General features: G+C 38.6%; 2 protein-coding genes across 6 annotated transcripts in view; both read right to left on the bottom strand.

Annotated features, from left to right (window-relative positions):
• LOC114282634 (cysteine synthase, chloroplastic/chromoplastic) overlaps nt 1–22,960 on the bottom strand; it is a 55,489-nt gene that overhangs the window by 12,706 nt on the left and 19,823 nt on the right. For all 5 annotated transcript variants that reach the window (XR_014335495.1, XM_082878206.1, XM_028225382.2 and 2 more), the window contains exons 4-7: nt 15,798–16,061; nt 13,865–14,002; nt 13,638–13,689; nt 13,474–13,553 (exon numbers count right to left, since the gene is read on the bottom strand). Coding sequence is in view for 4 of the 5 variants with exons in the window: in XM_082878206.1 (XP_082734332.1) it covers nt 13,474–13,553; nt 13,638–13,689; nt 13,865–14,002; nt 15,798–16,061 (534 nt within the window). In the remaining variant the exon portion in view is untranslated. The remainder of the gene's footprint in view (nt 1–13,473; nt 13,554–13,637; nt 13,690–13,864; nt 14,003–15,797; nt 16,062–22,960) is intronic.
• On the bottom strand, nt 16,422–18,346 carry LOC114282636 (uncharacterized). The gene is made up of 2 exons (XM_028225388.2): nt 17,361–18,346; nt 16,422–17,271 (listed from the first exon to the last, which is right to left on the bottom strand). Exon 1 carries the CDS (start codon nt 18,200–18,202, stop codon nt 17,486–17,488), a length of 717 nt encoding a protein of 238 aa, XP_028081189.2. The 5' UTR covers nt 18,203–18,346; the 3' UTR covers nt 16,422–17,271; nt 17,361–17,485.

Below are 22,960 nucleotides of genomic sequence, written 5' to 3' on the forward strand. Positions count from 1 at the left end.
TTCATCTTTTGTTCGATGGCCTAAGAAAATGGCCTAACAAATCAAGTTTGTTCAGTTGTGTTTGTGTCCCACCGAACAGGACAAATATTGATTAATTATCCATGTTCGGCCGTAGAAATCTCAACAAACTTAAATTGTTCAGCTAACGAAGGCCGATCAATCTCAATTTGTTAAGTGAGCCAGAGCTTGAAAGAGTAACTATATCGAAATTATTGAAAATCATACCCAAACATCTTTTAAACACAAAAAATCTTGTGTATTATTAATTATAATGATTATATATACATTTTAAATATAAATTTTATTGCTTTTTTTTGTTGTTGTTGTTTGTTGTGGTTTATATGTGTGTGTATGATATTCTTTACGATAGATGTATTTGAGTTTGTAGATGGATAGAGAGAGTTAGCGGTGGTTGGTGGACAGAAGGGATAGTGGCTAGGTGTGCCGGTGGTTGGTGGAGGAGAACGGTGGTGGTGGTGGTGGGTGATGGAAAGAAAAATGAAAGGGTGTAAAGAGAAATGTGAGCAGGAAGGTTTGGGGCTTTTAGTCCTTAATAACAATTTTAAAAAGGGATAAAATGTAACAAAAAAATAATAAAATGAGGGGTGTAATGAGCTAAAAGTGTTGCATAAGTAGAATTTTCCCTTTATTTAATGCATTTTATAGGTTAGAACTTTGTCAGGCATATATTATGGCTTTCTATTCAATTTTAGGTACAAGAGTACTTTATTAATTTTGTAAAATTTTGAATACGAGTTAAGTCACCCATAGGTCATTTTGTGGGCTAAGTAGTATAGACATGGACACACGACACGACACGACACGAACGTACTGACATGTCGATTTTTAAAAAATGCATAACATGACATGTTGAGACATTAAATTTTTTTAAACCAAACCAAGCCAAGCCTTAAGTCCCATCAAATGGGGTCGGCTACATGAATCCTTCTTTTCCACGCGACTTTATCAAAGGCCATTTCGTTAGTCAAGTTAAGTAAATTCATATTTCTATTTACTATGCTAGCCAACGTCAATCTAGGTCTACCCCGTCCCGTAACACTTCCATCTATCGTCATTGCATCGCATCTCTTCACTACTGCTACTATTAGTCTCCGTTGAATATGGCCAAACCATCTTAATCTATTCTCTCTCAACTTAACTTCTATTGGTGCTACTTCTACCCATTCCTGAATATACTCATTCCTAATTCTGTTTTTTTTAGTCTTGCCACACATCCACCTAAGCATCCTTATCTTAGCAACACTCATCTTATCTACATGTTGTTTCTTGATTGCCCAACACTCCTTCTCATACAACATCGCTGGTCTAATAGCTATTCTATAGAACTTTCCTTTTATTTTAGTAGGTACTCGTTTATCGCATAGTATCCCATACGCACTTCTCTACGTAAGCCATCCTGCTTTAATTCTATGGATCACATCCGTATCAATCTCCCCTGCCGTTGTGATAATTAGTCCTAAATAATGAAAATGTTTACTCTTAGGTAGTTCTTGATTCTCAATCTTCACTTCTCTTCTACTTTCATTATTACTGTTACTAAATTTACACTCCATGTATTATGTCTTAGTTCTGTTTATCCAAAATCCTTTAGATTCAAGTACTTTTCTCCAAATCTCTAACTTTGTGTTAACTCCTTCTCTATTCTCATCCACTAATACGAAATCATTTGCAAAATGCATACACCACGGCACCTCATCCTAAATATTTCTCGTCAACTCATTTATAACTAAAGCAAAAAGATAAGGACTTAAAGTAGATCCTTGGTGTAACCCTACAGTAATTGAAAATTCATTTGTCACTCTAGTAGGCGATTTAATAGTGGTCACTACCCCTTCATGCATGTCCTTAATCATATTAATGTAACATTTTGTCACCCATTTCTTCTCTAACAGCTGCCAGATCATCTCGAGGCACTTTATCATATGTTTTCTCAAGATCAATAAACACCATATGAATGTCTCTTTTCTTTTCTCTATACTTTTCTATTACTCTCCTCAAAAGATAGATCGCTTCTATTGTTGGCCTACCAAGCATAAACCCAAATTGATTCTCTGACACCTCTGTTGTATCTCGCAATTGATGTTCCATCACCCTCTTCCACACTTTCATTATGTGACGCATTAGCTTAATTCTTCTATAGTTGTTAGACATTAAAATTTTTTATTTTTACAAAATTATTATGTCATACATATGAATAATTTATTCATTGATAATGAAAAGTATGTAATACAAACTAATTACATTAAAAAAGTATATATTTCATAACTCAAACGTCAATATATAATTCACATAACAATTACATTCTAAAGAATTCAAAAAAACTATAGGTCATGTTTTTTTTACCGACGCGGGTGGCTAGATTGGATTGCTATGACTATGAGTCCCACCCATAGTGTGTTTGGTGATGATTTGGGAAAGGAGGGATTGATAGTGTGAGGGGCTTAGTAATCCCCCTTAGTAAGGGGCTTAGTAATCCCCCTTAGTAAGGGGATTAGCTTGGCTGGGTTTTGGATGGGATTAGAAAAATAGAGAGCGGATTGAGTCTATTTTATATAAAAATTTTATTTTTTTTACCAAGTGCACTTGTTTGTTTTAATATTTGTTTTAGTTTTTTTTTTAAATTATAGAAATGATTTTTTTATTTATTTTATATAAAAATAATTTAACAATCCCATCACTAACATCAAAACAAACACACTTTTGCTTAATCCTCTCACTAACAATCCCCACATTAACAATCTCTTCACTAACCATCCTCTCACTAACAATCACATCCAACCTAATCTGCCAAACAAACATGGCTATAGAACCTTAGAATACACATGATATATTCATGTTATATGTAGAAATTTAATGTATAAAGAGAAAAAGAGAATTGTATTATTGATTGATGTTTGTAATTGTTGAATTATTAAATGCTACAATGATTCCTATATATAGAAGAGTAGGTGGTAGTAGGTGGTAGGTGGAGTAGGTGAAGTGGAGGTGGTAGTGGTGTAGTGGGTTTAGTGGAGTAGGTGAGGTGGTAGTGGTGTAGTGGGTTAGGTTTAGTGGGTGAAGTAGGTGATAGGTTTTAACAGCCCCCCGCAAACTCAAGGGGGATAGGAACTAACCAACTTGAGTTTGGAGAGAGTAACAAAACAAGAAAATACATAAAAAATAAAAGAGGATAGGAGACACTGTATGGTCGTGTCAGACCGTTGTAGAAGACCGATGTAGAAGACACTGGCTCGTGTCGGACCGATGTAGAAGACAGTTTATGGGGTCATGTCGGACCGTTGTAGAAGACAGTTTACGGAGTCTTGCTGGACCCTTGTAGAAACTAACCGGAATCAATGTCGGGACAGTTTACAGAGTCTTGTCGGACCCATAAAGGAGCTAACCGGAATCAATGTAGGGACAGTTTACAGAGTCTTGTCGGACCCATGAAGGAGCTAACCGGAATCAATGTCGGGACAGTTTACAGAGTCTTGTCGGACCCATGAAGGAGCTAACCGGAATCAATGTCGAGACAGTTTACAGAGTCTTGTCGGACCCTTAAAAAGTCGCACCCTCAAAAGGTGTGCCTAATTTTTCAAAAAGGCGTGCCATCAAAAGGCGTGCCCAATCCATAAAAAAATGTGCCATCAAAATGCGTGCCCAATCCATAAAAAGGCGTGCCATCAAAAGTTGCGCCCTCAAAAGGCGCGCCCACTTCATCAAAAGTCGTGCCCGACAGAAAGCGTCGAGCCATCAAAAGGTGAGCCGGAGACGCGGCGAGGCACGTGAGCGACAGAGCGGCGTGTCGGCCGCGTCGTCAGTGTCAATATAAACCAATGCGGAGGCGGAGGAAACCAAACCAGACTGAAACCTCTGAACTTGTCATTCTGAAACAATCTGTAAATACTCTGTATCCAACCCTTCTCGGAAACACTCAGCAACCCAAAAAACATGGCCTCTTCTTCCCGTTCAGCTACCCAGAACATGGCCTCATCTTCCCGTGGTCTGCTCACTCTCTTTCCCGACCTCAACGAGTCAACAGGAGAGATAACAGGTGCGGTGGCCCGTGAACCTCAACCAAACACCTCTGGTTTTGCTCCGTTGAACTTTCCGATGCGGTCGGTGGAGCAAAAAATGGCAGTGCAATCGGATGTGGAAGCCAATCAGTATACATTGAAGTCATGTGTGGAAACCATGACTGCGGTCACAAACTTGTCGCACCGGCTGCAGAGTAGGACAAATGAGGTGCAGCAGTTAAACGCCCAACTGGCTATGCTCCAGCGCATGTATAAGGATGCGCGAGCAGAGATAAGTGTGCTAAAGGCGGAAAATAAGGAGCTGAAGCGGAAGGCCACCGTGATGTTCCGATTTGGAGGTCCGCCATATGCTGCAGTGGAGGAGTATGGGGGAGTGAACGTGCTGGGCGGCGTGGAAAACACGGAGGCAGCACCGGCAAGGGCCGCTCAGGACGGAGGCAAGAAGAAGAGACCGGCGACAGAGTAGAGAAGAAAAATCCCGCCTGTGGATGTGGTTATTTGGGTTTGTTGTTTTTTTTTTTTTTTTTTTTTTTTGGTGTAAAATTGTGATCAGGGCGAAATCCCGATAGAAATAAAATGAGTGTATTGTGCAAATCCGAATGGCTTGAAGGTACAAGACTGAGCAGAAAAATTAGATGGAATGAATTTTTTTTTTATTTTTTTATTTTTAATAATAAAAAATTGAGGTTCAAGGAAAAGTTGGGCTGTGGAAAGAAGAAAAAGAAAAAGTAGCACCCACGTGAGTTCCATCCAATTTTTTATATATATAAGATAAAAAAAAAAGGTTTGGACGGTGGAAAAATATTTTAAAATAGAAAAAATTATATAATATAGTTATCTCTTTGAAACTATATGCTGGTGTTGATCAAAAAAGTGGGCCAAATTACCAATACCGCCAATCTTGTAGACATCCTGAAGTGGGAGACGAAGAGGCTTGTCTGATGGCCTCTTGGGCTCTGTAATCATGTCGAGGGCATCAAGAAGGGTTGGGCCCTTGTACCATGTTACCGGTGTAGAAGACACTGTATGAGTGTGTATATAGACTGCCCAAAAGATATACATGGATATAGATATCGAGCCCTCAAAAGTCGTGCCCTATTTTGTGGCTTGGAATAGCAGGGGATTGAAACCAGACGCAAGGAAGGCCGGTGTCGCGACGGAGCTTTGGCAAAGGGACATCGACGTGCAAGCGGTGGTGGTCTCCGGTGACTGAACAGTAGTGCACTCAGAAAGGAAATTTCAAGGTATGTGTAGAAAAATTTTAGCAGATTAGGTTGAGGTCCGGCGGACGGCCAAGGCGAGGTTGCCGCCCGCCGGTGAAGCGAAAAATACTAAGTGCTTAACCTTGCTCTGATACCATGTAGAAATTTAATGTATAAAGAGAAAAAGAGAATTGTATTATTGATTGATGTTTGTAATTGTTGAATTATTAAATGCTACAATGATTCCTATATATAGAAGAGTAGGTGGTAGTAGGTGGTAGGTGGAGTAGGTGAAGTGGAGGTGGTAGTGGTGTAGTGGGTTTAGTGGAGTAGGTGAGGTGGTAGTGGTGTAGTGGGTTAGGTTTAGTGGGTGAAGTAGGTGATAGGTTTTAACATTATAAAAGTTTAAAATTATAGTTAGAGTACAAGTTGTGCTCTAAAGGATGTAAAGCGTTGTCATTATAAGGGGAAACAACACATAAAACATGTTCGGATTGTTCAAAAAGTGTTTCTAAAGTATCCGCGAAGTGTCAAAAAAGGTGTTCGATATTATGAATTTGATTTTGTAAATAAGTCATGTTGAAGAATTGTCAGACATGCTTTTAGGAGTGACCGAAGAGTGTTGGTATCGGATATGGCACGCTTCCACTGCAGAAGTGTTTGCGCTTCTTAGCTTGTGGTCAAATTATATTATTGGATCTTATTTGGAGTCTTTATTAAGTCTAGAATATTTATTGTAGTCAAAATTTCCTAGTTAGAATTAATATTTTTTTTAAGTTTGGAGCCATAGTCCTTCTAAAAATAGAAGTCTAGAAACCTATAAGGGTTGTATTGAGTGCACAAGACTTGTCCTTGCAATAGGATCTGAGAGAGGTGGTAGGTAGGCAATCTTTCCCCTACTCTTTCACGAAAAGTTAATTCTACTAACTCAAACCTGAGTCACAAGACTATGGGCAAATAGCACTTGCCATCCCACTTATAACTATGTAGTTCTTACTATTCTATGTGATCTAGTTTTTTAGAATGGTGTGAAGCTTTTGTGGCTTCGTGTCATGCTTTGCATAACCTTACCTTAGGAGGTGATTTGAGTTCAAGAAGGGATCCATAGTGTTTCATTCCCTCTTCTTCTTTTTCTTCTTACAACTATTATTCTTGAGTTATTGTTCAACCCCCCAAAAAGTGCCTTTTTTCAGCCCCAAAGGTCCGTCCAATCAAACCCTAATCCTTAGCCCTACCCTTTGGCCTTTGAATTAACACCAAAACCTCATAAATCGCTGTTGTCCAAAGCTTCTAGCACCACTTTACCTAAAAATCCTACAACTTGAGAAAATTAAGCCGAAACTCATCTATCCCATCCATAAACTCTAGCCAATTTCTCCTACCATATGGAACCTTAACAAAAAAGGATAAAAAGAATTGTTTTGGTTTACCTATGAATGAGGTAGAGCCTTGTATTTATAATGAAACAATATTACAAAATAGGAAACAAACAAAATAGGAAACGAAGATATATATAAAAAAAAAAAAAGACGTTAAATCTGTGATTGACATAATCACAGATTTTATACACACTACCATAATTATAATATCACTATTTCCTAATTCCAACACTACCATAATTAAAATATCACTATTTCCTAATTCCAACACTCCCCCTTAAGCTGGTGTGAAGATATTTAATAAACGCAGCTTGCCGATAGACAATTGGAGTAATGTTGGGCCTATAGACTTGGTGACCATATCTGCTAACTGCTCAGAAGAAGAGACAAAGGATGGTCTCACAACACCAATCCGAACCTTCTCTTGAATGAAATGTATATCAACCTCTATATGTTTGGTACGCTTATGTATGACAGAATTAGAAGAGAGCATACTAGCAGACTTGTCGTCACAAAACAAAGACGCATGAACAGTCTCCTCAAAGCCTAACTCTGCCAAAATAGAACGCAGCCATAGAATCTCACAAGTGCCTTGTGCCATAACCCTATACTCAGCTTCTGCAAAAGACCTAGAAACAAGTGCTTGCTTTTTACTTTTCCATGATATAAGATGATCACCATAGAAAGTACATAAACCCCATGATAGAAGATGATCACCATAGAAAGTACATAAACCAAAAGTAGAACGTCTATCCATTTTAGATCCTGCATAGTCAGCATCAGTAAAATAGGTGAGTCCAGATTGAGGATCGACTGTGAAGAACAATCCCAAGACAGGAGAGATCTTCAAATATCTCAAGATGTGATGAACCGCATCAAGATGTTCTATACGAGGTGCATGCATGAATTAGCTAACCATACTAATTGCAAATGTCAAGTCAATTCCAATATTGGTCAGATAGATGAGACACCCAACAAGACACTAATACATGCTTGGGTTCTCTAGTAATTCGCCAGACTCTGATGTGAGCTTGACATTGGGATCCGTAGGAGTAGAAGTAGGTTTACACCCCAACATACCAGTATCCTTAAATAAGTCAAGAGTGTACTTCCTTTAAGATAAGGAAATCCCCTACCGTGAGCAAGCCACCTCAATTCCTAGAAAATACTTGAGATTCCCCAAATCCTTAATATCAAAGGTGTGTCCCAAATACCGTTTTACTTGATCAATGCCTATAGAGTCATCACTGGTGAGAATAATATCATCCACATAAACCAACAAGACTATACACTGACTTGTAGAATTACGACAGATGAAGCACGTATGGTCTAAATGGCACTAAACAAAACCCATTGAGATGATGACTGAGCTGAAACGACCAAACCAAGCTCGTGGAGACTGCTTCAAGCCATACAAAGACTTGCATAGTCGACATACTTTCCCCGAATACTCCTCCTCAGCTTGAAAACCAGGAGAAGGAGCCATATAAATCGTCTCAAGAAGATCCCCATGTAGAAAGGCATTCTTGACATCAAGCTGATAAAAGGGCCAAGAATGGGATGCTGCAAGGGAGATGAGTAGGCGAATAGATGTAAGCTTGGCAACTGGGGTAAAGGTAGCACCAAAATCTTTGCCAGGAACTTGAGCGAAGCCCTTGGCCACTAAGCGGACCTTATAATGGTCAACGGAGCCAACAGGTAGGTACTTAATAACAAAGACCCATTTGCAACCCACAGTACTCTAGCTAGAAGGTAAAGGAACCAAATCCAAAGTATGATTCTGTTCTAAAGCTTCCATTTTAGTTTGCATGGCCGCCACTCATTTTGGATTCTTAAGGGTCTTTGACATAGAACGAGGAATAGACTTGGACTCAAGCTTGCCAAGGAAAGAATGATATGAGTCTAAAACCCTGTTATAGGAGAGATACTGGGAAATAGGATGATCAGTACTACACAGATAACCCCAGCGGGGGATGTCGATCTCGAGGAGGATTGCAACGAGGAAGGAAAGGAGATGTATGTAAAGGGAAAGAATTACCTAACCCAAGATTCGGAGAGGTGGCAGGAGGAGGCTGAGCATGAGGGTGGCAATAGTATACTTGCAATGGGGGAAAAGGAGGCGAAGGTGGAGGATGAGAGAGGGGGGCAACCCTATCCGCAACCTCATCCAAAATGGGAATTGGGCGGACACTTGGAGTATCAGAAGGTGAAACCTACAACGGGGGGTTAGAACTAAAAAAAAGGAAGATCATCACAAAAAGTAACATCTAGAGTGTGGTGAAAGTGACGAGACACAGGATCAGCACATCTATATCCTTTAGACATGGAAGAATACCCCCAAAAAACACAACGAATAGACTTGTCATCTAACTTAGTGCAAGTGGGACGCCGGTCTTGAACAAAACATGTACATCCAAAAACACGAGGTAAAACAGGAAAAAATGTAGTATTAGGCATAAGAATATAGAATGGGGTAAGGCCATGTAACACACGACTAGGAATCCTATTAATGAGATAGAAAACAATAAGGACAGCCATGTGCCAATAAGACTTGCGCACACGCATACCATGAAGAAGAAAACGTACGATAGACATAATATGACGGTTTTTACGTTCAACAATACCATTTTGGTCAGGGGTCCGAGGACATGTTAGTTGTTGAAGAATACCCGTTCAGTTAAGGTGGGAACGAAACTCGTTGGAGATGTATTCCCCACCATTATCAGAGCGAATGTTTCTAACTGTACAAAATTGTGTCTTAACTATTTGCAAAAACTAAACGAAGATGGGAAACACATCAGACTTGTGGCGAAGTAAATAGACCCAAGTGTACCTAGTGTGATCATCAATAAAAGTCACATAATAATGATGACCTCGAAAAAGCAGGAATGGGAGAGGGACCCCAAACATCAGAATGAATAAGGTTAAAAACACTAGGGACCCATGTCATATGTGGTATATAACTAGTATAGATATGTTTAGACAACTCACAAGTAACACAATGAAATTTAGAATCCTTGCAAGCTTTATTTAATAAAAGGAAAAGTTGACATAAATATTGAAAGTTAACATGATCCATACAGGCGTGCCATAACTCTAAAGTTTGAATAGAAAAATCACAAGATATAGAAGGAGGCAAAACAGACGCCTAAAAATTGGCTAAAGTCAAAGAAAGTTGGTTCAATGGATCTCCAAAAGTAGTATAGCCAGTCGCGCTCATATCCGCTACCAAAAATCCTCTTCGAACTCAAGTCTTGTAAAAGACACGAAAAAGGTAAGAAAATGACAGCATAGTTAAAGGTTTTGGCAAGACATCCAACAAATAAGAGATTATAAGCAAACTTGGGAACATGCAACACAGAAGATAAAGTGATATCAGGGAATAAAGACACAACACCCTTATGTTGGATAGAAGAGCAAGAACCATTAGCAAGACACACATATTAGGCAGCAGTGGTGGGTTCAGGAGAGGAAAGAAAAGAAAACTCACCAGTCATATGATCATTAACCCTAGAATCCAAAATCTATGAAGGACTAGGAGACCGAACATGGAAAGTAGTAGAAGTACTTGTAGCTAGGGTGGCAATAGAGGATGATAGACCGAGAGAACCAACGGTGAGGGACCCAAGTTAAGCCTAAAGCTGACCAATCTAAGTCTATAACTGCTGTAGATTAGGGACATTAGGAGGCTCAGAAGCAGGAGTAACTTCCACTAACACAGCAGTGCGAGCAAAGCCAGAACCATGTGGAGCAAGACCACGAGGACGGGAAGGGCGTTGCCTCAACTCAGGATGAAGTTTGAAGCAACGGGCTTTGATATGTTTAGGCGCACCACAATGATGACAAGTAACAGAATCGGTGAAACTCTGAGAACCAGAACTCGCAACAAGAACCATCCGATCTGCTAAAACTGGAGGGACTGAAGGAACACTAGGCTGAACCAATCGCCGGTGACGCTCATCACTGTCAATAGTGGCAAAAGCCTCATAAAGAGATGGCATGGGTGATATGTTTTGAATTTGAATTTGAAGAGATTCAAATTCAGAGTTTAAATCCATGAGAAACTGATAAGTGTGCTGTCGGGCAAGCCCCTTAGACACAAGGGAGGTGGCTTCTGGTGGAAGGTCAGTCAAAAGCTTATATTGAGCAAGTTCCTTCCAACGAGCTTGAAGATATCCAAAGAATTCAACAACAAAAAAGCCAAGAGATGACTGAGATGCATGAGCTATATCCTGGTAAAGCTCGAAGATACATGCATCATTGTGAGCATGAGCCTACATCTGTGACAATGCCTGCCACAAACTCAGAACTGTATCGCAATAAAGGAACATATGATAAATCCGATCTTCCATGGAATTGAATATCCATCCTAATATAGTACAGGTATCGATATCCCACTGAACACGTGCAGGGTCTGTTGCAGCTGGCGGGGTAATAGCAGATAAAAGCCAATGAGCCTTTCTTTTTCCCCCAAGACAAAGTTTAAGGGAACGGCTCCAAGCAGCAAAATTTTTCCCATTCAGTACCACACTCGTAATTCGATGAATAGGAGTGTGATGGGAAAGAGAAAAATCAGCCCTCGAAACAGGCACAGGTTTGGTGGAGATCATAGTAGAAACCTCAGTAGGAATGGTATAAGATGAGTTATCCATGGGGAGGTGATGAGGGCTGAAATAGACAGCAATACACAATATGGTCTGAGTAAACAACCAGAAAAGCCAGAAAAAACTCAACGAGTTAAATACTATCGAATAAAGGTAGCCCACAAAAAAAAAAAAGGCAAAAAGAGGTCCAAAAAAGTGCTTAAAGCATCAGCACTATACCCTGGAAAAGAGAGAAAAAGGGTTCAGACCACCCTAAAGAGGATGTTGAAGTACTCTAGGCCAGGATAAGACCTGGTCGGTAGCAATAAGGCCCTCGGTAGGTGTGATACAGTCCTGCCGAGGGGTATAGGAGGGTAGGTAAGTGGTTTCGGGTTGTCTAGAGGGAAGAGGAGGTCTGTCGGCTATTGGAAGAAGAAGAAAGAAGATGAAGAAATTGTTAGGCAATGAAGAACAAGAGCCAACAGGGAGGAGGGGGTTGTCTAGGGTTTTTGTGTTTTGGCTTTGATACCAAAAAGAATGAAAAGAATTGTTTTGACTTACCTATGAATGAAGTAGAACCTTGTATTTATAATGAAACAATATTACAAGATAGGAAACGAAAATAAATATAAAAAAAGGCATTAAATCTACGATTGACATAATCGCAGATTTTATACACACTACCATAATTACAATATCACTATTTCCTAATTCCAATACTACCATAATTATAATATCACTATTTCCTAATTCCAACAAACCCTAGAATCCATTCATGCCTAAACCCACCACAATTCCTAATGTAGGCAGCCTTTTGCCTAGTTCCCTAATCTTCCCTAATACAACAATAATACATCATAAATGTTGCCTATGCTTCACTCTCTGGAAATCATAATGCCAAACTCAACTGCTAATACATTGTAGTTGTTCCCCTGGAGTAATTCATGTGCCAAAATTTATTCCCGAGCATATCAAGTTTATTGGGTCAGGAAAGGGGGCATTTTGCACACAGCTCAACTTCCCTAAATGCTGCTACTGTGAGTTTCAGAACAACAAACACCCCAAAAAAAATGTTGCTAGCTTGCCACATACGTATTACATAAGCCAACATCTATCCTGTCGTTGCAGTTACAAACATGTGTCAAAAGAACTATGCAAAGACCTTAAAGTGTGTTATTTTTTGTTATCACTGGAATTGCACTTGTTGCAATCAATGGTGGGTCACTATTCCATAACCGTTATTTTTCTGAAAAGCATCAGTGATATGCTGTTAGCATTATTTTAACATCACTGGAATTGCTTTTTAAATGTTTGAACACCAAACAAGTGACAAATATGAATACGTTTTTTTCAATAGAGAAAGGAGATTAGACCCTCGCATCCACCCAGTAGCACAACCAAGAAACTAAAGGGACACTTATTAATTATAATTTCATTTTTTTTTTTATAACCAACAATATTTTTGAATTAATATTAAGTATAAAAACTCAAATAACTTATTACAAAAGTATTTCACATGAAATTTTACAATTAATTTTGAATAAAGTCGAAAAGAAAGTATTATGTATAACTAGTGTATTATAGACAATGTAAAAAAGTCATATATTTAAGTTTTAAAATAAATTATATAATGGTAAGATAAATTAAATTTTTACAAAATTTGAATAAAAATTTCATATAATAGTGATATCACGTCATCATTGACATATGATATCACCAACTAATAGTAAAGCAACATATGAAAGTGAACTCCACAAGCAAATATAACTAACACTCTAGTAAATTTTACATATATATAGTTAGATTAATTATATTTGCATATCAATAATGATGAATATTATCTTTACATTGAGTTTTTTTTTCACAAAATTTTTATACATAAATATATGATTTATTGTGGTCCCTTTATTTTCAATAAAACAATCACTATTGTTCTCATAAATTAAAAAATGCCCTTGACATTTTATTCTAAATATTATTCTTGTTTAAAATTTTATTTATATACATATGTTAAAAAAAAATAAAATCCAAAACCTAAGGGGGCACATGACCACCCTGGTCACCCTGTGCCTCCGCCACTGATCCACCTCATATTTTCCAATATGAATGACACGTTAGAAAAGAACTGAATTAATCAGAATAGCCAAAAACACTAAAGGTAGAAACCCATGATTAATCTGTTACAGTTAAGATGTTCAACTCAGATGCTATAGCAAATATGATATACCTCCAGACCAAAAGAAATAACATGAAATTGTAAAATAAGACTGACCGCTATGACTTCATCAACCACATCTTGATTCAAATTTCTGGGAATGAAACCTGCTCCAATTCCTTGAATGTTGTGAGGACCTGCACTTCCAAATGGTAACAAACACAACAACATGCAAAACATTATTTTAAAACAAAGCTAAAAAGGTCTATCTGCTGACTTACCAGGCTTCCCACCAGAAAGAATGTTGCTTTCTAAAGGTTCCACGCCAATAACCTTATGTCAAATGAAGACAATTGAGAAAATGGAAAAGAACACATGAAAAAATAAGCTTCGTTTGAAAACATTTTTCCATTACAAAATTAGTTTTCCGTATTCACAAGAGAATGAATATGGAGAAAAAAAAAATCATATCTAGGCTTGGCCAGTTTAAAATAAAAATAAAAATTACCTTTATGCTTGGCTTCCTCTCTTTAAGGAACCGACCGACCCCAGAAATAGTTCCACCACTTCCAATCCCTGCAATAAAAATGTCCACCTTGCCTCTTGTATCTTCCCAGATCTCTGGACCAGTTGTCTCATAGTGAATCTGCCAAAAAAGGAAAAAAGAAGAAGATAAAGAAAAGAAAAAAAGAAAAAGTTATATGAACACTGCAGTGATCTCTTATCTTGTAAGTAATACTAATTGGAATGGAACAAAACCACTGCCCCATCCATGATAAATAGCACCATACTATCTAACATGAACTCACCAGTCCAGTTAGATTATCTGTTTGCCAAAAAATTACCCTGACTAGTTAGTTGGCTCTGACCATCTGACCCATAAATATGTTATTGCAAGAATGTCCTGCCAATTTAATCGGGAGAACCTCAGATTGCATATTCAAATATCTAAGCACCTGATCAACAAAGTAAGAAGTATCTATTCTATATATTAAGCGAGAGGTTGTACAAACAGACGTCTTACATGCTCTTCCCTCTTTTTTCTTCCCTAAACAGGTTACATGTGGTCACCTCTATGTTGGATCGAAGGCCATGAGGGACAGAGCTTGAGAGTGACACAGAAGAAAACTCAGGGAGTGGGCATTACATGGGGCAGACTGGGGTGGGTGGTAAAATTTGTAGTCCGATATTTTAAGCAAGAAAGAAAAAGGGATATAAAGATCATGGGATTATCTGGATACACATCAATTCCCTTTCCATTCTAATCGAACAAAATATGAACAAACATAGCGTTTGCTGGCAATAAAAAGTGAGAGTGGGAAAAGCTAAAATATTGAAGAAAAAATAGAATGAGTGTATGTGAAAAAATTAAGAATGAAAGGAGAGAAAGACATGTACCAATTTCTCTGTTTATTTCAGTTTTATTTTTATTTTATTTTATTTTATTTTTGCGACTTCTTAATGTGACATATATTATTCAAGGATTATAACGGTTCAGATGTTCTATTAAAAGAGTTTATAATTTCGTAGTTTTTCATCATGAAAAATATTTTGAGCAAAAAACTTTGAATAAGAGTCCAAAACTCACTCTTTTCCTTTTCAAGCATCATCCCAAAGCTCTTATACCTTATTTTTCTATGGTCGTACCTAGTGCACAAGCCTCCCACTTACAACAGCATCTGGGAGAGGAGAGGTAGCAGGTAATCAGGCTTACCCACTTTTTTTGTGTAGAGGCTAGGTTCAATGACTTGAACCCGTGCCACAACGCTAGGGAAGATAGCACTTTCCATCAAAAAAAAAATTTACTAAATTTAATAACATAGCTAAATTAAAAATAAAACATATTTTAGGTCTAGAACTTTTATTTTTATTTTTCGCACCACATATTGCATAGGCTTACTGTTAGTGTCGGATAATTTTAGAATCTATACACCCAGATGGCATACTATAATCTCTTTAACGAGGTGCCACAGAAAATCAAGTCTTCCATAAAGGATATGATAACAAATGTTGCATATATACCTTACTAAATATAGCCTTCTAGGGGAGGCTCTCAACTATTGCCCAAGTTCTACATATCATGCTATAATGTTGTTTAAAGGCCCACATTTTGTATCAGAGACACAAGTGAGACACTTTTATTTAATTCTATCGAATACCATTTCAAACCGGAATTACAAAAATATTGAAATGATCCTGTCAGACCCAGGTTGAGAAATCTCAGAGGCAGCAGCTCTGATGTATGTAGGCAACTAGTCATGCCTATCTTTGGTAAATTATGTGAAACCTGGACATGACTCATGTCCACAGGGATACAACAGAGAACATAAACAGGCAAACAGCCAATTCAATGGTGCTATAAAACCTTGAGAAAAACTTGGTAAATGGCTTTTCTAGTAAATCTGGAAGCAACAAGCTGGGGAAAAATTATAATAAAAAACCTTTGGATTTGCAGGATTGTCAGATTGTTGAAGCATGTAGGCATTTGGTGTCCTATACGAAATTTCTTCAGCTTTCTGAACTGCTCCCTTCATGCCCTTAGCAGAGTCAGTCAAAACAAGCTCAGCTCCAAATGCTTTCAAAATAACCCTTCTTTCCAGGCTCATTGAAGCTGGCATTGTCACGATGAGCCTATATCCTTTTGAAGCAGCTATAAATGCAAGGCCAATGCCTGTGTTTCCACTTGTAGACTCCACTAGAATGCTCTACAGAGAGAGGGTGAGGAGGAAGAGAAGTAAAAAAAAAAAAAAAAAAAAAAAAAAAAGAGAGAGAGAGAGAGAAAAAAGTTGTATCAGAAAGATAGAAAGGATAGATGTCAATCAAGATTAAAGTTGTTATCAACAACATATGACTTAACAGAGTTGCATTCATATAGGATGACCATGCTGCAGAGGCAAAAAGCCATAGTTACACGATTGTTTGTAAATTACAGCACTTCATCACCTCATGAAAAGAATAGAAAAACAACTTAACAAATAAACATATGCCCCAAAAAATGGTGTCAAACAATCAATACTTTTATCTATGAAGCACGGGTGCAGGTATGAGTATGGTGCGGGTACGCCGATATATTTTATTTATTTATTTATAATTATGGTTAAAGAATCCAACCAACAAATTAAAATTAAATATCAAAACTAAAAAGAGAACTACAAAACTAAAAGTCAAATATATTTCAATTCAACAATGCCCACACCAAAGGAAAAACAAATATCGGCTCTAACTCTAGAAAAGGAAAAACAAATATCGGCTCTAACAATGCCAATTCAGTCCATAATGCAAGCAAAGGAAAAACAAAAGAAAGCCCTGTGTATCTAAACTTGACACTTCAAAGTTCACTTCCATCAATTTCATCATTGAATAAAACAGCTTCCATCTTTGGTTCATCAAGTGAAAGATTTGCAATTTCAAGGAAACCATAACCCTCCAATGAATCAAATGCATCTCCCCCAATGTCCCATAACTTAGTCTTTCCTTCTGTGTATAGTCGACTCCTCCTTGATAAGAGGCGAATATTGGAGTGCACAAAAACCAAATCCTCGCAACGTGGTGGTGTCATTTTATTCCTCCTCATAGAATGAATGAAAGAGTAGGTGCTCCAATTCCTTTCACAACATGATGAGGAACATGGTTGGCCAAGTAATTTCACTGCCAAGGATTGGAGCATAGTGCAGAAGAGCCATGTGCCAACCACCAAACCATTGGTTCCATTACTCCTCTATCATATATTGAGTCAGAGTCTCCAAAACTTTTTAAACAACCTGAAAACTTAGCATACTCTGTATTAACAACCCTTCTCTCATCTGAATCAGGAAAGTATCTCTTAAAACACTTGATTCTTATCTCAGAAATTTCAGCATCTTTGTAAGGAGGAACACGAATGGGATTTCATGAAGCCACATCCCACTATAATACCTAGATTTCATAATTAGGAAAAAATAATAAGTAAATCATGCAATGAAAAAAAATGAAAGTATAAACTACAAGTCTAATGTGAATTATACCTTGGATTCAAAGAATGAGCAAGACAATGAAGAGGTGTGCTACTTTTTGTCCACCTTTCCACTAATATTTGATGCACTACAGAGTAAAAGGCCGACTCTTCATTTTCTGACTTCCCTTCACGCATTTAGATGGATGCCTCTACCTGTTCAATCATTGAATCCCACATCTCATAAACCAAATGTAGACATGGCTTATCGGTGTCACAAAATCTGAGCATCTCATAAATAGGCAATGTGAATGAAAGTACATATTCAATCTTGTCCCACCAAATATCATTTAACAACTTTTCCTTTACAACAACTGCTTTCCCAACATCATCTTCCCTGTAAGAAGCCCATTTCTCACTTATCACCATTGCTTGGAGACCACGATAACTAAGTTTAAACATTTTTAGCATAACAATTGCAGATGCAAAGCGTGTATCTGCAACAGATAGTAGCTTCAAAGGTACAAACTCATTAAAAATAGCTAATCTCATAGAATGATTCATGATGAAATTTCTCACAAACATTACATCATCAATCACAGTAGTGATCCAATGGCATTCATCATAAGCATATGCAACAACTCCAATTTCCTTCGCAGCACAAATGTTCTTAAGAGCAAGATTAAGAGTGTGCACTACACAAGGTGTCCAAAAGATCTTCGGATAATTACCTTGAATGATTGATCCAGCTGCACTACAAACAGGAGCATTGCCAATAATTACTTGAATCACATTATGAGGGCCCACTTCATCAATCACTTCACTAATTAATTTGGCAATATGATACTTGTCCTTGGGCTCACCCTCACAATTAACAGCTCTTATAACCATAGCTCCACCATCAGATGCTACCATAAAATTAATAAGAGACCTCCTTTGTGCATCAGTCCATCCATTAGATACTATACTCAACCCCTTCTCATCCCATGACTTTTTTAGTTGGTTCCAATAACCTTTCAATATTTGCCCTTTCTTTTTGAAGTAAGGTAGTCCTCAACAAATTATATCCAGGAGGGACATACCCAATAATTTGATTCTCAACATCATATTGAAAAGTACCCACAAAGTATGGATTCCTAGCCAAATGGAAAGGCAAACCAGCTGAATAGAACATACGAGCAATTAAAGAATGTAAATATTCTCTAGCACTTTGCTGGAATGCCTTATCCAAAGGACGACTCCCAATTGCCTTTCTCTTTCTTGGTTCGTAACCTTCCATTCTAAATGTTCCAACATCTCCTATGCTGCCGTGGCTAGTACTAATTTGAGAAGATGGAGGTGATAAAGGAACATTTTTAGGCTTTGCCATCTTTTTTCGGTTCTCAGCTTCTTGATCTGCCGTTCGAATTTCAGAAAGAAGATCACTCTTGTCCGTCACAATTGCACACACTCTAATTCCATGGCCAGTAAGTGTAAGTTTCTGAATAATTCTATATATTCAACTAGTAAATAATACAAATTTTATAACCAATATTTATAGGAATCCTAACCCTAATCTAGAATAGGAAATACAATCAATCCTATATTCAGAATCAACCTAATTCCATAATTACATAGGTTTCCATAATTACATAATATTCTTACACCCCCGCTCAAACTCAAGGTGTTTTAGCAGAAAATACTGAGAGTTTTGCCAAGAAGAAACTGAAATCGAGCAGTGGTGTGAGTTTTCGTAAAGAAATTAGCAAGTTGCAAAGCCGACGAGACGAAAGGAAGCGAGATGGAGCCAGACTGCAGATGTTGATGGACAAAATGACAATCAATCTTAATGTTCTTCGTCCGCTCATGAAAGACAGTGTTATGTGTAATCTAAATAGCACTGCGGTTGTCACAGTAAAGGGAGGTCGGAGAAGACTGAGGGACACCTAACTCAGTCAATAGACAATGAAGCCAAACAATCTCAGCAGTGGCATGAGCTATAGCATGGTACTCAGCCTCGGCAGTGGAACGCACAACAACAGTCTGTTTCTTTGCCTTCCAAGAGATCAAGGAATCACCAAGAAACATGCAAAAGCCAGAAGTGGACTTGTGATCAGTGACATCACCAGCCCAATCAGAATCAGCATAAGCCACCAAGTCCAAAGAGGAAGTAGAAGACAACAGTAAATCCTAAAATATAGTGCCCTGGAGATAGCAAAGAATCCAAACCAAAGCAGCCCAATAGGTAGAGCGAGGAGCAGAGACAAATTGGCTAACCACATGAACAACATAGGCAAGATCAGGATGAGTAACCGTCAAATAGACTAAGCAACCCACAAGCTCTCGATATAAAGTAGGATCATCCAGAAGAACACCATCAGTAGTGTTGAGCTTTACATTAAGCTCAATGGGGGTATCACAAATCTTAGTGTTAGTAAGACCGGCACGATGAATAACCTCATTGACATACTTGGCTTGAGATAGAAAGTAGCCCTTGGGAGAAAAAGCTACCTCTATACCAAGAAAATACCGCAAGTGGCCCAGATCCTTCATTTCAAAGGTGAGGAAAAGATGCTGCTTGACCTCAGATATAGCAGAAGAGTCAAAACCAGTGATGATCATATCATCCACATACAGTAATAATGCAAAAAATCCAACAGAGGTGTGGAGAAGAAATAAAGCAGAGTCCTAGGCACAAGGGTAAAACCCAAGCTCAGTAACAGTAGTCTGAAAGCGATTATACCATGCACGAGGAGACTGCTTCAAGCCATACAGAGCACACTGAAGGTGACAAACCTATCCAAAGAAATGGTGAAGGCCAAGGAAAGGATGCATGTAAACCTCCTCTATGAGATGACCATTAAGAAAAACATTCTTAACATCTATCTGATAAAGAGGCCAAGAACGAATAGTAGCAACAGAGATCAAAACACGAACAGTAGTCATTTTGGCAACAGGAGCAAAGGTTTTCTCATAATCAATACCATACTTCTATTAGAAACCTTTGGTAACCAGACAAGTTTTGTAGCACTTAAAAGAACCATCAGAATGAGTCTTGACTTTGTAGACCCATTTGCAACCAACCAGATTCTTACCAGCAGGCAAAAGAACTAACTCCCCAGTACGAGTTTTCTGTAAAGTAGGCAACTCATCCTCAATAGCTTGAACCCAATGAGGATCCTGATAGGCCTCCTTGTAAGACTGAGGTTCTAAAAAAGAGTGAATAGTAGACAAAAAAGTATGATAGGAAGCAGAAAAACGTGTAGTAGACCAACCCAACCTGTTTGAAGGATGACGCGTTTGAGTAGGATAGCGGTGTGCAGCAGAATCAGAGTCGTCAGAAGCAGGAGGATCGGCAGTAGGGGTAGAGACAACTGGTGGAGGAGGAGCCTTACGACGAGAATAGACTAACAATGGAGGAGGAGAAGAAACTTAAGGAGGAGAAGTAGCCAGAGTGAAGCAGGAGGAGAAGATGAAACAAACTCAGGAGGAACTGTAGAGATGTACTCATCAGACGGTACCTCAGAAGGAAATGGGTTAATGTGAACCAAATCCTCTTTGGAAACTGGAGCAGTGACAGGAGGAAGCTGAAAGTAAGGTAGACGTTCGAGAAAAGTAACATGATGGGAGACATAAAGACGGTGGGAAACAGGGTCATAACACCAATAGCCTTTCTGAGTAGAACTATAACCCAAAAAGACACATAGGACAGACCGGGCACTAAGTTTGGTTCGATCTTTATGGGAAAGAAGGACAAAACAAGCAGACCCAAACACACGAAGGAGAGAGTAATTGGGAAGTTGAGAGAACAGAGCCTCATAAGGAGACCGACTAGAAAGAAGGGGAGTAGGCATACGGTTAAGAAGAAAAGCAGCTATAAGAACTGTTTCTTCCTAAAATAGAGTTGGGATTAAGGCAGAGAGAAGAAGAGACCTAATTGTCTCAAGGAGATAACGGCGTTTACGCTCGGCTCGTCCATTTTGGGCAGGTGCATCAGTATAGGAAGTTTAGTGAATGGTACCCAAATTGGCCAAATACTCACAAAACTCATTTTTAAAATATTATCCACCCAAGTCAAACCGTAACACTTTAATTGTAAACCCAAACTGAGTAGTGATCATAGACTGAAAGGTACGGTATATCTGATAGAAGTTGGACTTATGAGTCATAAGATAAACCCAAGTGTAACGAGTGCAGTCATCAACAAATGGCACATAGTATGCAGAACCCCTTTGGTGAGAACAGGAGAAGGACCCCAAAAATCAGTATGAACTAAAGAAAACGGTATATCAGATATGGATGTACTTTTACGAAAAGGTAAGACTATCATTTTGGCAAGTTTACACCCCCGATATGCAGAAACTTTACCCAATATACCAGACTAAGCTAAAGACCGTAAGCGATCAGCAGACAAATGCCCTAATTTAAAATGCCACAAGTAGAAATGATTAGATAAAGAATCTAACTGAAAAGAGGAAAAGGCAGTCGGAGAGGGTGTCATAGGCAGATGTAAGCTCTCTACCACTTAGAGGTCTCCAATTCTACAGCCAGTCCCAATCTGCTGCTTGGACATCCGATCCTATACAAAACAGATAGAAGAAGAAAGAAAACATCAAAATTGGAGGAATCAAACTGACTGATAGATAATAAACTGACAAATAACTGAGGAACATAAAAGACAGATGGAATAGAGATAGCAGACATAACAGATGATAAGACAGACCTAACAGATATAACAGACATACTAGACCCATTAGCAGCAGTAACAATAATAGGAGAGGGAGGAGGAGTACAATTTTGAAGTAAGAAGAGATGGGGAGTCATATGATGAGAAACAGCAGAGTCAAAAATCCAGATAGACGAAGAGATACCTGAAGAAGACCCAAGCAAACCTAAATGAAGAAAGGGAACAATGGAGGCAGACAGGGAGGGCTGGGAGATAGACAATGTATGCTGAAACTGATTAATTTGAGCTCTCAAGGAAGCCAAGTCAGGATTAGGAGTTGGAGCAAATGTAATAGAACTGACGGAAGCCTGAAAATTACTCAGAGAAGAAGGGCAAAACTAGGTCCGAGATTGCTGAGAAGACGAGCTAGACAGACATCCTTTATTGGGACAATGATATTTCCAATGGCCTTTCTGATGACAGAAGGCACACTCATCCGAAGCCACAAACATCAACAATCAGCGAAGACGAATCAAAGAATAGTTAGAGAGCTTTGCAATGCGAACCAAAAGGGTTAGTCACTTAGATGACCAGTCATGTAGCAGAAGGCGAGTCACGAGAGAACCAGTCTAAGTGTAATAATCAATGAAATTTTGGGGTCAAAGTGTAAATACCAGCAAATTAGTTCTATGTATCAATACCAGAGCTGATTGTGAACCAGAGAAGCTTCAAAAGACAGGATGGAGTTGCGATGGCTGAAGACGATTACGAGGTGAATCACGATGGCTAAAGACAACGATTGAAGATGATCGCGACCTGAATCAGAAGCATAACGATAATGTTTGTGAACCAGAGGGATTGAGTTCGTGAACCAGAAGTACCCAAACTGAGTCGCGACAAAGCAGGGGGCTAAAGCTGATCGCGAGTTGCTGATGATGACTGAAGATGATCGCGACCCATGAACCAGAGAGACCAATGAACCCTAAGTCGCAACTGTGAAGAAGACCAGAGAACAGAGAGGCCTTCGC

This window comes from Camellia sinensis, chromosome 7, assembly GCF_055761805.1.
Source record: "Camellia sinensis isolate YWXY chromosome 7, ASM5576180v1, whole genome shotgun sequence".
NCBI classification, from domain to species: domain Eukaryota; kingdom Viridiplantae; phylum Streptophyta; class Magnoliopsida; order Ericales; family Theaceae; genus Camellia; species Camellia sinensis.

What these genes read in the sequence shown, in the direction of transcription:
- LOC114282636 (XM_028225388.2), bottom strand. Translation starts at nt 18,202, where the DNA reads ATGGTAGCATCTGATGGTGGAGCTATGGTTATAAGAGCTGTTAATTGT.